Raw genomic sequence first — 19,084 nt, 5'->3', positions numbered from 1 at the left:
AAGAGTGGGAACAGGGGAGGGGCAGAGAGAGAAAGAGAGAGGGAGATAGAGAGAGAGAGAGAGAGAGAGAGAGAGAGAGAGAGAATCCCAAGCAGGCTGCATGCCACCAGCACAGAGCCCCACACAGGGCTCTATTTCAGGACTGTGAGATCATGACCTGAACTGAAATCAAGTCACATGGTTAACCGACTGAACCACCTGGGCACCTCTAGGATACATATTTTAAAATAAAATATCAAATATTAAATTTATATAAAACTTTTAAATAATGACTTTATAAATGTTTGATGAGCCTGAGCTTTATTTCCATGAACATAAATCTTTTTTTTTTTTAAGTTTATTTTTAAGAGAGAATGTGTGCCCATGTGCATGGGGAGTGGCAGAGTTAGAATCCCTGCACTGTCAGCATGAATCTCTATCCCAGGAACTGTGAGATCATGACCAGGGCCAAAATCAAGAGTCAGATGCTTAACTGACTGAGCCACCCAGGCACCCTAATATAAAATCTTTATATCAGATACAATGATTTTAAAATATGTTCACAAATCCTTTGACACTTCTCTTCAAAAAAGTGGAGCCTAATTCTCCTCTTTGTGGAGTGGATTTAGTGATTTACATATAACAAACAGAATATGGCGGAAGAAATGGTGTGTGTCTCACAAGACTATCATAAAAGATATTGTGCCCTGCTCTGGGCTCTTTCAGGCAGATTACTTACTCTGGGGGAAGTTAGCTGCCTTGTCAGAAGGAATTTATACTTACACCAAGCAGTTCTTTTCAAAGCCTACAGGGAAGGAACTGAGGCCTTCTGCTAATAGCCATTAAGGGATATAGACCAGTTGGGGAATGGTTCTTAGAAGTTCAAAAGAGAGGGTATTAGTCTGATCAAGCCTCCATAACAAAATACCACACACTGAGTGGCTTAAACAGAGATTCATTTTCTCTCAGTTCTGAAGACTGGAAGTCAAGACCAGGGTGTGAACATGGTTGATTTCTGGTGAGATTTCTGGCTTGCAGATGGCAACCATCTTGCTGTGTGTGTGTTCACATGACCTTTTTTTAGTACATGTGTGCATGGAGAGACGGAGAAAGTAAGCTCTTTGGTGTCTCTTCTTTTAAAGACACTTATCCTATTAGATTAGTATCATTTTATTATTTGTCTTCTGTGCTCGGTTTTTTGTTCCTCTGTTTCTCTTTACTTATCTTCTTTTTGTTTATTCAAATATTTTTATAATCTGTTTTAATTTTTCCTTTGGATTTTTAGTTGGACCTCTTTGCATTATATATTTATTTTCTCTAAAAATTATAATATAAATCTAACTTTGCACAATCTACTTAATATTATACTACTTCACATAAAATACAGAAAGGAAGAGTCTAAATGGCCTATATGGTTGCATGATTTCTGTATTTTATATGAAGTGATACCTTTCATGATATACTTTTCATTCATATTATGTTTTTTGGATTATATGGTGGGCATCACAAATGTTATATACTTTGGATTCTGTTATGAGAATATTGATGTTTTTAACAGGTCACATTTTATTTGTTTTTGTTTATTCTCCAGAGTTCTTAGGTATTTGTTCTTTGTTTTGTTGTTGGACATCACCTGTATGTTAGGATCTTACTCCAACATATTGGCTATTTCTTTAAGACTCAGTTTTTTTATCTGATAGATGGGGATGAAAAATAGTACAGTATTTAACTCTAAGATTGTTAAGGAAACTAAATGAGATAATTTAAAGGATGCAGAGCAATGTGACACATAGCAAAAACTCAGCATATATTAGCTGTATTGTTACGATTTGTGGTCAATAACATCTACCTTAGAAGGTTATCGATATTGAATAAATGTTAAATATATATGTAAAGAAGTAAGCCTAGTAACTACCACATGGAAAGGGTTCAATAAATGACAGTATTTATGTTATTCAATATGCATGATCTTTTAAAAATATCTTTAAGTTTATTTATTTTTGAGAGAGAGAGCGAGAGCAAGAGAACTCCAGATAGGCTCCACCCTCTAACTCAGAGCCTGATGCTGGGCTTGAACTCACGAACCCTGAGATCATGACCTGAGCCAAAATCCAAAATCAGATGCCTAACTGACTGAGCCACCCAGGTGCCCCAAGATGAATAATCTTTTTATAGATGGTGATGCAAATGGAACCTTTCAAATAAGTGGGGATAGCATGAGCCAAAGATAAGAAGTAGAAGTATTTAAGTCTTATTCAGAAGTTGTGACTATTATTTTTGACGTATAGGGTTCTTAAAGGGAATAATATAAAAATTAAGGGTACAAAAGATGAAAGTATAAATTTAAAATTAGCAACCCAGCACCCAAAATGAAGAGTATCTCTGAATTGGCTTAGCTGTCTGTAGAAAAAATATTCATTAGACACCTATTTGTTGAAAACCTGTCATCCACCAAACATTCTGCTAAGTGCTTAGTATAAAGTAGTGAACAAAACCAGCATTGTCTCAACTTTCATAGAGCCTTGAGGATCTCATAACCTATGTATGAACAAAATTATTTATTTTATATCTACCAAGTCTTGGGCATTGCACTAAGATATTAATGTAACTTAAGACAATGCAGACAGCACAGTGTTAACTCTCCTACTTCTTGTCTGTTGTTTGGTAATGTCCCTATAGCTAAGTTGACTGTATAATTTATCTTCCAAATTGGATTGCTTCTGAGACTGAAAGAAGTCACTGTTAATAAATTTCACCAGACGATAGGTAAAAACGGGCAAATGGGTGTATACGTATACCAAGGCTCTTTACATATAATGATTTCTTTAGAAGCTCACATGTGAAGAAACTATAGCCACAGATTTTTTTTTTTTTTGGCTTACCTGTATGTACATATTAAATTCATTTTCCCTGGAGTGCCTGGGTGGCACAGACTACGGTTGAGCCTAAGACTTCTACTCAGGTCATGATCTCACAGTTCGTGAGCTTGAGCCCCACATCAATCCTCTCCCTACCAGCTTCAGATCCTCTGTGTCCCTGTCTCTTCCCCTCCCTGATCACTACCCCCACCACCTCAAAAATAAATAAACATTTAAAAACTAAAAAATAAAATAAATTAATTTTACCCAATGTTTCATCCTTACTTCTCTTTTATCTCTTGACTATGCTTATAGTTTTACCTAAAAATCTCTGTTATTGGCTCCAAATATTTGTCTCCAGATATGCCCTCTCTTACATCATTTAGATTCAGCTCATTTACCTACCTGTTTGCTAGACATCTGTAGCAACTAACTGCTTATGATAGCTTCTGACTTTATATTTTATAAAACAAAATTTCACATATTTTTTCTTTTTTTCACTTCTGCATCTTTGATTGTCACTCTCCTCCCATCCCCTGGGAATGCCTTGTTTCCTATTCTCTTGCCCACACCTTTGGAAATTAATTGAATTTTCCCATATACGCAAAAGGTGGGCCTTATAGTATTACAAGTGTAAAACAAATACTCTTCTTAAAAGTAACCCAGCTGTTACCTTCTCCAGAGCAGTTTTGCTGACAACTGCCTACCCTAACCCAGATAGGGTGAAGTGTCTTTCTTCTATGTTTTCAACACTTCCTGTGTATACATACTTTTATCTTAACATTTGCCACAATATTTTGAAGAAATCTGCTTCACTTATTTGCCTCCACTACTATACTATAAGGTTTCTTGAGCCATCACTGTCTTCATTTTTTGAAGATTCTAGCTCACAGTAGGTAGTACCAACATATTTATTCATCTTAGTCAAGTTGAGCTTTTCACCTACAAAACTATAATTAAAGAAGCTGAACTTACTTACTGAGGTGATTTTTAGATCACACCCAAGGATGAGGCTGGTTGTTAGGAGAACCAACCACATGGTTAGAGGTTTGGAAATTTTAGTCCCAACCCTCAACCTCTGGAAAGAGGAGAGGGGAGGGAGATCGAATTCAATCCTCAATGGCCAATGATTGAATCAACCATGCCTATGTAATGAAGCCTTCATAAAAAGTCCAAAGGACTGGGTTCTGAGAGCTTCCATGTTGGTGAATACGTGGAGATTTGTACAGTGATGTGCTTGGAGAAGGAGCATGGAAGCTTTGTGCCCTTTTCCCATACCTTCCCCTATGTATCTCTTCTGTTTGGCTGCTGGTGAGTTGTTACATCCTTTTGCCATAAACCAATAATATAGTAAGTAAAATGTTTCTCTGAATTCTTTGAGCCACTCTAGCAAATTGAACCCAGAGGAGGTTCGTGGAACCTCCAATCTATAGCCAGTTGGTCAGAAGCACGGGTGATAACCTGGATTTATTGGCATCTGAAGATGATAGGGATTCTTTTAGGACTGAACCTTTAACCTGTGGGATGTGATCCTGTCTCCAGGTAGATGTTGTCGTATTTGAGTTGAATTTCAGGACACCCAGTTGGTGTTGGAACATATTTTGATGGTATGGGGGGAAAAATCCCAATCCCCCATATGAATTGAAATTAATAACCAGAACTTTAATTTATTAGTTTGTATTTTCTATCCCTGGTCTTTTATTCTTGGCCAGCTTTCTCATGCCAGGATTTATACATAAAATGAAATAACACAAGAGAGTACTTTTTCTAGGTAGTTACCCAGACCATACCCTATTTACTTTACAACTGAAATTCTGGATTTTGTCCCTTTGTATCTAGTGCCTTGCTTTGGACCCAAACTTTTTTTCTTTTAATTAAAAAAATTTTTTTGAAATATTTATGAATTTTTGAGAGAGAGAGACAGAGACAGAGCATGAGTGGGGGAGGGGCAGAGAGAGAGGGAGACCCAGAATTCTAAGCAGGCTCCAGGCTCTGAACTGTCAGCATAGAGCCTGACTTGGGGCTCGAACTCACAAACCGTGAGATCATGACCTGAGCCAAAGTCAGAGTCTCAACTGACTGAGCCACCCAGGCTCCCCTGGATGACTTTGTATTCTGGTGAATTACCTTTTTTATTTGCTAGACTTGATTTTCTACTTCATTTTCGCCTCTGCTTCCTTTTCTGATGTTGACGTTCTTATGGCCTCTAATGAAAATCATGCCTATTTGCTTCTTCCCTACTGCCTGCCTAGACCACAGGTCCTACCTTCTTTATGATCACCTCAACTTCCGTAAAACCTCCACCATCAGATTTGCATTTGACATATAAAGACTTTAAGAGAATTTTCTATTAGAAAAACTAAAATCTTTGTAGACTACGGTTAGTAGAGATGTAATTTTAATAGAGGGAATTAGTCAAATATGGAAAACATCTTTTTTCTAAGACTAATAAGCATAACTTTTTTCTAACCTGTATTTGCCACCTGAAACTGAATTCATAAATAGGTTTGTCAGAAAATAAATATGTGAACAATAATGTGATTCAAGCTATTATATTAGTTAGGTTGGCTATAATAACAAATAGACCCAGAAATATATATTGACTCAAACATAATTGCCATTTATTTCTAGTTTATATGAGTCCAAGTTTGACTAATCCTGGCCAGTGAGTAGTTTTTCAAGCAGTGATCCTGGGAGCCAGGGACTTTCCACCTTGTGGATTCACCATCTTCTAGGGCCTTATTCTTATCTCTGTACAGTGAGTCGGAAAAAGAAAGAAAATATAGAAAAGATATATTTGTTTCTTAATAGCCTTGAGCTGGAAATGACACATATCACTTCTGCCCACATTTCACTGTAGAGGACTTAGTCTCATCACCACACATAATAGCAAAGGAGGCTGAGGGATTCATGTGTCAAATATAAGAAAAAGCAATGTTAATGGCCGCTATTAGTTCCCACCAGAATTAAGACAAATATGGTAAAATGGATTACAAATTCCTTTGCAATATGAGATAATAAATTTATCTAAAAATAATATGCATGGTGAAGTACTAAATGTAAGATAAGATACTGCTATTGAGTTATTGCAGGTTAAGTAATTGTGAGAGATAATGTAGGAAATATAGGAATCAGTGCATTTTTATGTTAAATGGTTTCAATAGTGATTTCCCTCTCCAAAATCACTATTAAAACACAAGTTTAAAAAGAACATCAGTAGGGAAAAATGTTTCTTAATAAAGCCAATGACAGGTTTTTGTCAACTTTATTAATGTAGCTTTCAAAATAATAGGGACAGAAAATAAACTGTGCTTAGCACTTACATATTGTATTATATTTGTCTTCCCTGTGGTGTAGGTCAGAAGGAATCTGAAGATGAAACTGAAGGTGAAGAATTGGATGCCAGCTTTAGGATATCAGTGTTCAAACTACCCATACATACTTCAGGTTCACTCAAGTATGCTGCATTATTGAAAGAAAAGGAGCAAGATTATTTTCCTACATATGTCCAGCCATTTTCTACCACTCATCAAAAACCAGAAATTACAAAAAAGGACATGCTGTTGAAGGGTAATGTAAGAAAAGAGTTTTTTATAACACACAGAACTGGTATAAAACTCCGAACACTTTGTGATATTGATAAATGTTATTCCGAACAAAAGAAGCAGGAAAGCCATAAAAAAAAAAAACAACAGCTGTAACTCTGGCACAAGTTGCCCAGGAAGGAGTTAGCTTAGCTGTTCAAGAAAGCTTAAATAAGAAAAAAAATGCTGCACAAAAACTAATTGCAAAAGATAATGAGACAATTCGGAATGGTTTACAACAACTTTGGCAGGACAGATTCAATTACCTTGAAAAAGTTAAAGAGAGGAGAGCTCGGTTTCTGAATGAAAAAAAACAAAAGGCTGAAGACCGTTTATTAATTCAAAACATAAGTAATGAGCGCACTCTTTTATGCAAAGGAATGATTAAAATGGACAGATTGAGGAAGAATCAGGCTGTCTTACAAGAGAAAAGTCTGATTGTTCAGCAAAGACTAGAAATGGAAAAATATCAAAAGAATTTACTTAAACAAATGAAGGAAATTAGGTAAGTACAGTCTTGATAATATAGAAACTTTTAAGTCCATTACATGTGAATATTGCATACTAAGTGCTGAGATCTAAAAAACAGTACTTTGTTTACAACATGATATATTCTCTTTGAAAAAATAGAAACTACAACAAAGATGAGACAATAAAACGACTGTATCCTGTATCTCATCCTACCTCCACCCTTATCCGGTAAAACCTGCTTCTCAAACAATGGTTTTTCTTATCATAAATGGCATCATCATTAGCCTCTTGACAGTGCTAGAAATCCCAGTGTCTTTTACAACTCAGTCTGTCTCATCACCAATATCCAGTATGTTTCCTTAATCATTTTTCTGCTAAAGGGAGTCTCAAATTGATCCTTTTAGATCCCGCTTTTCCCATTCTAATGCACACTATCATAATCACTTTAAGAATTCACCTTTTATCCTTCCAGGTGAAAGTTCCATCTCCATTCTCCAGACTTCCTTTCCTCAACCCATAACGGTTCTCCATCCTACAAGCCTCAACTGTCTTTAAAATTTAGTTCTGATCTTTTGGTTTTTTTTTTTTTTTCAACGTTTTTTAATTTATTTTTGGGACAGAGAGAGACAGAGCATGAACAGGGGAGGGGCAGAGAGAGAGGGAGACACAGAATCAGAAACAGGCTCCAGGCTCCGAGCCATCAGCCCAGAGCCTGACGCGGGGCTCGAACTCCCGGACCGCGAGATCGTGACCTGGCTGAAGTCGGACGCTTAACCGACTGCGCCACCCAGGCGCCCCAGATCTTTTGTTTTTGTTTTGGCTCCCTCCCTCTCTAGCCTTTTTTATTATTTTTTTCTTTTTCCCTTTTTTTCTTTTTCTTTTTAAAAACTGAGAAAAAACTGAGAGTTGATGGGGGGTGGGAGGGAGGGGAGGGCGGGTGATGGGTATTGAGGAGGGCGTCTGTTGGGATGAGCACTGGGTGTTGTATGGAAACCAATTTGACAATAAATTTCATATTTAAAAAAATTAGTTCTGATCATGTTACTTCCTACTTGTGTATATTGACACCTTGCAGTTGTCCACAGTATAAAATCTAATCTAAGTGGCATTTCAGACATCATGCTTTGTTCCAGTTTATCCAGACTCATCTCACTAAATTTTTTGCCATAGCTTCCTCTCTCTTCCCCTAACAGCACTCTGGATTTGCTCCTGATAGATTAAATTATTCTCTACTCCCTACTCAGATTTGGAGTTTCTTATTCCAGTGACCTTACTAATACTATCCCCTTTTTCTTCAAATATGCACTCTGAAAGGGTACTACCAGCCCACAATGCTAGTGCTATCTACATATTATTATGCAACACAAGCCTCTATGTTATTATGCAAATTAGAATGCTTTGGAGTGCTCAGATTGGTGAGGATAAAATACTTGTTATTGTTTCTCCAGGGAGACAACATCACTAGTGGCTGATGCTTGCTGAGTGTGGCTGTGTTTCGCCCCTATTTGTTCCCATCATGCAGTGTATGAACTGTAAAACCACTGACAAAATTCATCCTTTTATTATTCATCCTTTAGTAACCAACTGAAATAGTATCTTCACTTTTAACCCTTCCCCAACTGCTCTTCCAGTCTGAATTAATCCTTTTCATTTGGCAGTTCTTTCATAACACTTTATTTAAATCTCAGTTATAGCAGTTATCCCAAGACAGCCTATATCAGGTTAGCTTGTAAAGTCCTTTATAAGATAATTTGGTCTATCTTTCCATATCAGTATCTAGTGCAATGCTTAGCTTCCTAAATTATTGCATAATTATTTATTGAAGAAAATAGGTAAAAAAAATTTGAAACCCAGTTTTTAAATTAGTAATGGTTGTATGTAAGTCCATTTAAGTCATATACTAGAGCCTGTGGGGCATGGCAAATTTTACCATACCTACACACCAGTAGCTTAAGTATTAAGTACACTTATTAATACTTAAGCCATTGCAATGAGAAATAATGCATATTTTTTTTCAAAATGCTTGTATAGTGAAGATATGTAGCCAGAATTATTAAATATATACGAAAAATATAATTAACCAAGTTTTGAGAATAGCTTCACTAGCTATTAAAATACATATCTAAGAACAAGTTCTTATTTCATGATAATAAATTTTTCGTACACATTTTTTTCTTTCTCTCTGTGATCATTGGCATTTCTACTGAGGAATACTTACCTTCAGTTAGAATTATTCACATGGTAATTCACTTTCAGCTGTTGAAGATGTCAGGTGATGTGGGGACATAAAGATTATTTGGCCCCAAGAAACTGAAAATCTAGGTGGGAGACAAGTCATCAGGCAATAAGACTGCCAGAGTTAAATAATAATACAAACAATAATATAAAAACTATCAAAGGACCAAATTAAAATTTCCAGTTAAATGTTAGGTAATAAATAGATGAGAGTAATCTAAGATACCTTCAATGAGAGGGCATGACTAAACATCAAAGTGTTAATTCATTTCAGTTCTTCCCTACACTCATACAAAAATTAATAACATATTCTTGATCCTCTAAGAACCCACAGTTCGATGGCAAATATAAGCGTATATTTGAATCATTACAAAACATAGAAGTAGGAAATTTACAACTGTGAATTTGAATTTGGAAAAGAAGAAAGCTGAGAGGAAATTATTATTGGCAGAATGGATGAGCAAAATTGGAGAGCTCAGAATAGGAAATGTGGGGGGAGAGGAAGGATGTAGTGAATACTGTTCTACTTATAGCAGAGGTTTATGAAGGAGAGTAGTTGAAAGTATAATTGCTTAAGACACATTAAATTGGATTAGAAATGGCCTGTAAAGCTCAGTGGATAGTCACATGTCAAAGACCATTAGGAATACTACCAGGAAAAAAAAATTGCATTTAAACATGCATTTTACCACAGACCCTGCTTTTTAAGAAATGCCATAGAACACTAATTCTCAGAATACATTTTGGACAAAGAAGTCTCAAACAAATGCAAAATTTTTTAAAATTGTTTCATGATGATTTTGTGCAAAGGCTCTGAAAATTAGTATTGATTCAAAATATATTAAGCTATATTTAGTAAATTTAAGCTTTATTAATTTTCAAAGGATCTTTTTGTTGAGGTATAATTAGCATATATCATTCTATTAGTTTCAGGTATACACCATGTTTTAATAGTTGTATATATTGCAAAATAATCACACTAAATCTAGTTAACATCTGTCACCACACATAATTACAATTGTTTTTCTTGTGATGAGAATTTTTAAGATTAATTTTTCAGCAACTTTTAAATATGCAATACAAGTATTATTAACTATAGTCACCATGCTGTACATTACATAACATAACTTACTTATTTTATAACTAGAAGTTTGTACCTTTTGACCCCTTATGTTTTACCCACTCCCCATCCCCTACCTCTGGCAAGCACCAATGTGTTCTCTATATCTGTGAGCTCTGTTTGTTTGCTTGTTTAGATTCCACATATAAGTGAGATCATGTAATATTTGTCTTTCTGACTTATTTTACTTAGTATAGTGTCCTCAAGTCCATCCATGTTGTTGCAAATAGCAAGATTTCCTTCTTTTTATGGATGAATAATATTCCATTGTATATATACCACATCTTCTTTACAAAGGATATTTTTTTAGAATGTAAAACTGTTACTCAAATATAAAATAAACACATCAAAGATTTTATTTAACTCATTAAAGAACCAGTAAGATGTTATAACCAGTTCAAATGACAGTTCTAAGAGCATGTATATGTAAAGGCAATCAGGAATGCCACAATAAATTTAGTCATTATCCACTGGCAATAATCAATTATAACTCCATTGGACAAAATTCACTTATATTTTATAGACAAGAATCATCTGTATTACTCATAGTTTTATTCAACTTATAAAGTTGTAAAATAGATCAAAGAGATTCAAAGGTACAGATAACTCTGAAGGGTGCACCAGACAGCATTCCCAGTAATTTTTGTTTTTTAACTCTTTCAAAGTCTTTCACACAATTTCATCTGATATTAGATTGAAGCTTATCAGTCACAGTTTTATCCTGGTGACATTTTAACTGTCCTAACAATGTAAATACATATGTTTAAGGCTTGTCTAGAAATACTTAGAGATCCATATAGCTGCTTATTTCATCTACATTTAAAAAATATTATTGAAGTATAGTTTACATACAAAGCCATATTAGTTTCAGGTATACAGCATAATGATTTGACAATTCTATAAATTACTCACTGCTCACCACCTTAAATGTAGTTACCTTCTGTCATCATATAACATTATTACAATAGTATTGACTGTATTCCTGATGCTGTATTTTTCATCTCTGTGTTGCCAGAGGGAAGGTCGGTTGGGGGAGGGGTGAAATAGGTGAAAGGGATTGAAAGGTACAACTTCCAGTTATAAAATAAATAAATCATTTACGTTTTTAACTGCCATAATTAAAAACTATGGGGTGTCTGGGTGGCTCAGCAAGTTAAACATCAGACTCTTGATTTCAGCTCAGGTCATGACCTCAGAGTTCATGATTTGGAGCCCTGCTTTGAGCTCTGTGCTGGCAGACAGTCTGAGATTCTTTCCCTCTCCTTCTCTCTTTGACCCTCACCCGCTCGTGTTCTCTCTCTCTTTCTCCCCTCTCTTTTTCCCTCTCTCTAAATAAAGAAATAAAATTTAAAAATAGTTTGTACTAGATAGGAGCATAACTAGCCTTTTCCTAGTTATAAGCAGTTTTTGAACTATTACTGAGGTTCTTTACATACCTTTTTAGGTATGAAAAATATTCCATATTTTTCTCTTCCAAAATTTAAAAACATTTTCCTTAATGTATTCTCTGTGTGTGTGTGTGTATGTGTATGTGTGTGTGTGTGTGTGTGTGTGTGTGTATGATTTTTGGAAATTTTTATAATTTAATAAAAAATATATTTTGGAAAGAGAATGAAAACTAGTATGTCAAAATACAAACCTAGTACAAATCAGTGTTACAGAAATTCAATCAGCTTAGTTTTATCAGAGTAAATTGTCTGGGCATCATTAATTTGTAGAGGATACAGAGTCAAATGAGCTTCCTAATGTATCTTAACTGAATTATCTTCTCTTGCAAGCTGCTGCAAAGATATTATCCTTATCCTTGAAAACATACAGGAATAAGGCAATGTTCTGGTTATGTAGGTAATATGTCCTAAAAGGCATTACTGAGTTTTATTATAAATGTTTCCAAGTGAAGATTTTGTATAACATGCAGAAGAGAGCTGTGAGTCAAAAAAGGAAAATCTTTCTAGAGACTTAAGCGGTTTTTTGGCTCTTTTTCTCTTGGTTGATTCTTCACTAGTGTATCAAACCACTTGACCTAAAAGCATTTTGATGAATCTCAATAACTGGTGAAGTCATTACTGAGAATGCAGTTTCTGATCCTACTGTGGAATGAGGATGAATGAAAAAAGAAAGCGAAACCATACAGCTCTAGTTTAGAAAGTTGATAAAATGCCCCCAAGGGTATTTAAGAGTGAATAAAAAAGAGACATTGAAATGAAAGAATTTATTATATATCAGGTAAAAGCTGGTCATGAGCTTTCTAAAATATTCTTGCTCACTCTGAAAAAGTGATGATACTGTTCAGGACAGAACAACAGGGTCCAGTAGAGTATCAATTAGCATGGGCGACCTGGCACATCAGGTACTATCTAATTGCATCATCTTTTCCTTGTCCTTTGTTTGGTCATCAATTTACCTCCTAGACTACTCTCTTCATTCACTGTGTGTTTATATTCTGGTTTGTAAGGCTTTTCTCCATCCAACTTCAGCTATAATCACAGTGAACTTCCAAATTCATAAGAACAAACCTCCCAGTTGCCTAATAAACATTTTTGGATTTCAACAACCTGTAAACTCATTTCCATAGACATGTAAAAGCCTCCTTGTCACTTGGAACTGCCCGACCTCTTAAATTTTAAGTTCTCGTATACTTGTTTGTGGGTAATTCTGTCTTTTCAATTCTTTTCTTCTGTTACTTTCACTACACGCTTATTCAAATATATTGTGACACTCAGCCCTCAAACTTCCTTATGGACTTCTTTTCTTTTCATTTTTGGTGTATCATCCAGAGTTCATATCAGTTATTCTTTTCACCATTTCATTCAGTGTCTCTGAAGTCCTTTCATTGCCTCCACAATGTTAACCACCCCAACTGCCACCTTGGAATAATCCAACTATCTTTACTTCTTGCATTCCGGTTAAAATGGCTGAAAGAGATTACTAATTTGTAGATTTACACTAATATTAATTATATGCCCTCCAACTTGAGCTGCTCCTTCAGTTGCTTACTATTTTTCCTCTTACTCACAAAAGTACATACATGGCAACAAGAACTTTGCCTATGTAATTAACAGTACTAATTCATCAACCTTTAAATAGAGAAATTATCCTATATTATGCAGGTGGGTCCAGTGCATCACATGAGACTTCACATGCAGGGACAAAAAAGAAAGAGATTCAGAGTAGAAAGATTTGATATGATATTGCTGACTTGAAGCTGGAGGGGGTTATGTGGAAAAGTGAGAAGGAAATGAATTCTGACAACAACCAACAATTTTGGAAAGAGGACCTCACAATCTGGATCAGAACCACAGCCCTGGCTGACACCTTGATTTCAGCCTTGTGAGAACCGAAGCAGAAAACCCAGATGATGATCCATGCTGTGCCTGGACTTTTGATCCATGAAAACCATGAGATAATAAAATGGTGGTTGTTGTCAGCCAATACATTTATGGTAATGTGTTATATAGCAGTAGAAAAATCCAAACTCTTTGTTGTTCCTTCCCCAAGTTTGCTTTGGTTAGTCTAGGACCTTTGCATTGCCATATAATTCAAATTTTAATAAATTCAAAATACCTAAATTTAATACATTTAAAATAAATTTTAATCTAAATTTAATCTTCTATATATTTAAGAAAAATTTAAATGTTAATTTCTACGCAAAAGACTCTTGACATATTAATTGGGATTGCATTGAATCTATAGATAAATTTGGGGAGAATTGACATCATGATAATATTGTCTCCCAGTCCTTGAAATGGTAGAACTTAACATTAATTTAGATCATTTTTACTTTTTTCAGCAATATTTTATTATTTTCAGGCATAAGCCTTGTACATCTTTTTAAAAAATCTTTTTAGGTTTATTTATTTTTGAGAGAGAGAGAGAGGGCGTGAGCAGGGGGAGGGGCAGAGAGAGAGGGAGACATAGAATCTGAAGCAGACTCTGGGCTCTAAGCTGTCCGCACAGAGCCAGAGGGGGGGCCCTGAACTCAGGAACAATTAGATCACAACCTGAGCCGAAGTCAGATGCTTAACCCACTGAGCCACCCAGGTGCCCCCCCATCTTGTATACCTTTTGTTAAACTTACATCTAAGTGTTTGTTTGTTTTTATTTTTTTGATGCTATTGTAAATAGAATTCTTTCTTAGTTTTGTTTTCCAATTGTTTGATCCTGGTATATATAAATATAATAGGTCATTATGTTTCTCTTACTCTTCAGTGCTTTTTAATAGTTTTTGTTTTGTTTTGTTTTGTTACATTTTGTCCATAGTTTATAATTGTTATCTATTTAATACATTTATTATACTTAACTACTACTATTAATTACATTTGCAAGGTCTCTTTTGCCATGACTTCTACTCTGCTACTTGTCCAGACATAGCTACTCTCCAGAAATCCAAACTCAAAATAGTTATAGCTATTTTCATGGAGTATTAAATGCAGGCATTCCTCTAAGGATTTTAAATGTATTTGCTCATTTGCTTCTTACTAAACCGTATGAGTTAGTCTGTCCCTTTTTAAAGGTGAAGAAAATGATTCAGATAGAGTTAAAATAATTTGCTCCAAATCACACAATCAATAAGCTGCAGATCTGGATCCCAATCCCAAGCAGAATAGCTTTACTACCTTTCTCTTAAACCATAAGCCATTCCTTTTCACTCTTGGTCATTACCACATTGATAGCCACGCTCCTTAAACATAATGTTACCAAAAGAGAATTCCAATCTTTCTCTTCATCTGGCTGTTCTTCCTGTGTTTCCTATGCTGACGAATACCACTAATATCTATCCAATAAAAGGAGTTATTAAGTATCAGTGCACCTGGATGGCTCAGTCGGTTAAGAATCTGACTTTGGCAGGTCATGATCTCACAGTCTATGAGTTCTAGCCCCGTATAGGGCCTTGTGCTGACAGCTCAGAGCCTGAACCTTGCTTCAGATTCTGTGTCTCCCTATGTCTGCCCCTTCCCTGCTCGTGCTCTCTCTCCAAAAATAAGTAAACATTGGGGTGCCTAGATGGCTCAGTCAGTTAAGTGTCCAACTTCAATTCAACTCAGATCATGATCTCGCAGTTTGTGAGTTTGAGCACCGCGTTAGTCTCGTGCTGACAGCTCAGAGCCTGGAGCCTGCTTCAGATTCTGTGTCTTCCTCTCTGTCTGCCCTTCCCCTGCTCACACTTTGTCTCTCTCTCTCAAAAATAAATAAACATTTTAAAAAAATAAAAATAAATAAATAAATAAATAAATAAACAAACATTAAAAATTTTTACAAAAAGGAATTCTTAAATGTCACACACTGTTCTAAGGATTTTATATGTATTAACTCATTTAGTCTTTTACTAACCCCCATGAATTGGATATCCCTTTTTTAAAAATGAAGAAATTGAGGCAAAAAGAACTTAAATAACTTGTGCAAAAATCACATAGTCAATAAGGCAGACTTTGTAGACTTTTGCCTTTCTTCTCGTCAAGTCCAGATTTCTGAGTATATCTGAATACAAATGAAGGGTTCCATGATCTGCTTGCTCTAAGTCTGTTTCTCCAGGCTTATCTGTTCCACTGTTCTCTTTCCCAGAACTTCATGACCCAGAAATTAGAGTGTTGTCACTTCTCAGAGCATGCCAAGCTATGCTCTCATCTTTGCCTTTATTTTCGCTGTTCGTGCTATCTAAACAAATATACGTGAACAAAATGTTCTTCCCTTTTACTTTCTGCCTGAAAAGTGGAATACCATCTGAATGATATCATTTAAACTGAATTACCTCTAAAGACCCTATCTCCAAATACAGAAACATTCTAAGGTACGAGAGTTTAGGACTTCAACATGAATTTGGGGGTTGGAAATGGGGACACAATTCAGTCCATAATGGAGTCCTAGAAGAAGCTTGGATTTAGTGAGCCTTCAGTAAAAGTTTTGCAAATCAGAGCATAGTCTGATTTCGATGCTTTTTTGGGAATCTATACCAGGGCTTATGGGAATTATGTTACAGCCAAGAGAAATCTTAGAAACATTAGCCTGATATGCATATTATTGAATAAATTATGGATATTATTGATATAATAAAATTTTATGAAATAAGTGGAGTTCTAATTTTTTCCCATTTGTATATGTCTATTTTAAAGGCATCTACTTTTATATTAACACCCTGAATAAATGTTATACTTTTAGTCATTTAAAAATATCTCATTCTATTACTTTTTTTCCTCTTAGGGCTCAAGAAACATATAAAAAACACTGTGAAGAAAAATTTGTTATTGATATGATTATCTTTCAAAAAGCATGTGAAAGATTTCAAGATGCTAAAACAAAAGTTGCGCTTGTGAGAAAGAATTTAGTCTTTAAAGTTCCCAATGGAACAACAAAATGAACCAATGCCATACCACATCTGTGGTCACTTTGAATTATGGCTATTATATTTAGTTAAAGAACTTTGAAATAATACTATTAAAGAAGAAATACTGTATGTAATAAGATGTATTTGTATATAAATATTCTAAAAATATACAGAATAAAGCATTTCTCTTCTTGATCATAATTTAATTTAAATCAAGTTAACTTGATACCCCCAAAGTTGCCTTATATATCCAGATGTCCAAGGAACAATTAAAACTTATTTCATTAATTGCAGGAAATAGTGCAAAGGCATTACTTATATTGTTTCATATCCCAAGGATAGAAATCCTAAAGCTATTTTCAGTTTCTCTGGCATAGTAATTTCTGCCCCAGTTGCTGACTTTTATTAAGACACTGTGTACTTTCATTAGTTTCATTACCTACTTTCACATATTTAATTATATCTTCCTTATTTTGTTAAAACAGTATCTGAATTTTTTACTTCAAAATAAAAGTTTCACCATTATATAAGTGATTCACATTCTTATTATAATTTAAAAAATATAAAATATGAAAGGGAAATTAAACATTCTTTTTTGTTTTCTTAGAGATTGTAAGATTTTTGTACATTTACTTGATGTATTTGCCTTTTGCATATATTTGAGAGAAGAAAGGAGAGACAGAGACAAGACACATAGTTATATAATTGTGTTTATAAAGTATACAGAACTAGTATATATATATATATATTAATTTTAAGCCTAATGTATATTCAGGTATAAAATTAGAAAAAATAGAGATATAAGAAGATATAAAATCTTTTTGTAAAATTTAAGTTAATTTTCAATAGTTTTTCATTTTTCTAGAAAAATAAATGCCTCAGATTTATTTTGACATTCTCACTTAATACAATGTAGCTAATGCCATTTAAATATCTCTTTAATACTTGGGGCGCCTGGGTGGCTTAGTAGGTTGGGCATCCGACTTCAGCTCAGGTCATGATCTCGTGGTCCGTGAGTTCGAGACCCGCGTCGGGCTCTGTGCTGACAGCTCAGAGCCTGGAGACTGTTTCAGATTGTGTCTCCCTCTCTCTCTGACCTTCCCCCATTCATGCTCTGTCTCTTTCTGTCTCAAAATTGAATAAACGTTAAAAAAAATTTTAAATATCTCTTTAATACTCATCAGTTATATATGCAAATTTTTAAGTGTTTATTGGTCCATGAGTTCGAGACCCGCGTCGGGCTCTGTGCTGACAGCTCAGAGCCTGGAGCCTGTTTCAGATTGTGTCTCCCTCTCTCTCTGACCTTCCCCCATTCATGCTCTGTCTCTCTCTGTCTCAAAAATGAATAAATGTTAAAAAAAATTTTAATATCTCTTTAATACTCACAGTTATATATGCAAATTTTTAAGTGTTTATTTTTAAAATTCTCTTATTAGTCTATGGTAAATTTGCAAATATTAAGTATTTTACAACAGCAGTTATTCACTTGTGCTTCTATGCTGGACTGCCAAAAAATGCTTATACTATTTTCCTAATTTTGGTAAAATAATACCTGTCTATTTAATTCCATGGCACCAGCTCTCACTTTTCCTGTTAATTTGCAGATAACTAATGAGTAAGTCATATTGATATTTCTAATTATTCTTCAAAAAGAACAAAGGTAGATACTGTGAGGTGGTAAAAAGCATGACAGATATAGGTTCCCATGACAAGTTAGATAATCTCTCTGCTACCCCAGTTTTCCATTCTGTATTTGGAAACAATACATATCTTTGGGGGATTTAATGAAAAGAACAATCCATGTCATATAATATTATTATGAGACTTCAATGAGAAGAAAACACATAATGCAACACGATGCCTTACACATAGTATGCATTTAATAAAGGTAAATGTGTAGTAATGGAGACAGAAGTCTTTTCTGTGTAATAACAGGAGGATTTGTCACCTTTTTATGTAAGAGTTGAGAGACAAATGCCATTAAGAAATAGTAGAATTTTTTTGCATGATATATTTGAATATAATTTATACATTCAATCAGTAAAATTTGTTGAATGTTGACCTTACTTTATTTTCCCATTTCATATTTATCTTTTATAACCTTTATCACTCAATAATATCCTTGATCATTTCTATCTATCCACCTGTGAGCTTCTTGAAGAAAAAAACTTTTTATACTCATCTCTGTGTTTCTATTACTTTGTACTAAGGCAGATATTATATTACACACAATGTTTTGTTTTGTTTTGTTTTGTTTTTTATCTCTTTTTCTATTTAAGCTCTGTCCCAGGTCAATCTAATGACCTTTATTGCCACTAACTGTTTTGAAGAATAAAAAATCTTTATCTCTAAGTTATCTTTAAGTATACAGTATGCCACCTATATTTCCAAACGCATGCTAGGCTTGGAAGACCTAAAATATTTTTTTAAATCTTACACTAAAGTGGAATTCACTGTGTTTTTATTTACTATTTCCTCCCTCCTCAATCTTGTTTCTTTTTCTATATTCCCAAAT

At 34.6% G+C, this 19,084-nt stretch overlaps 1 protein-coding gene across 1 annotated transcript in view; it reads left to right on the top strand.

The window, feature by feature from the left end:
- The window catches only part of LRRIQ3 (leucine rich repeats and IQ motif containing 3), a 227,498-nt gene extending 210,548 nt beyond the window's left edge, over window positions 1-16,950 (top strand). The window contains 3 exon segments of the mRNA XM_040470641.1: window positions 6,195-6,514; window positions 6,517-6,926; window positions 16,446-16,950. Coding sequence (XP_040326575.1) covers window positions 6,195-6,514; window positions 6,517-6,926; window positions 16,446-16,602 — 887 coding nt within the window. The 3' untranslated portion in view covers window positions 16,603-16,950.
- The last annotated feature ends 2,134 nt before the right edge of the window (window positions 16,951-19,084 follow it).

The sequence above is a fragment of the Herpailurus yagouaroundi genome, unplaced genomic scaffold (genome assembly GCF_014898765.1).
Source record: "Herpailurus yagouaroundi ecotype Mexico unplaced genomic scaffold, PumYag 77, whole genome shotgun sequence".
In the NCBI taxonomy this organism is placed as follows: domain Eukaryota; kingdom Metazoa; phylum Chordata; class Mammalia; order Carnivora; family Felidae; genus Herpailurus; species Herpailurus yagouaroundi.
The sequence above is the reverse complement of the archived record's forward strand: the minus strand, read 5'-3'. Positions and strand labels throughout refer to the sequence as shown.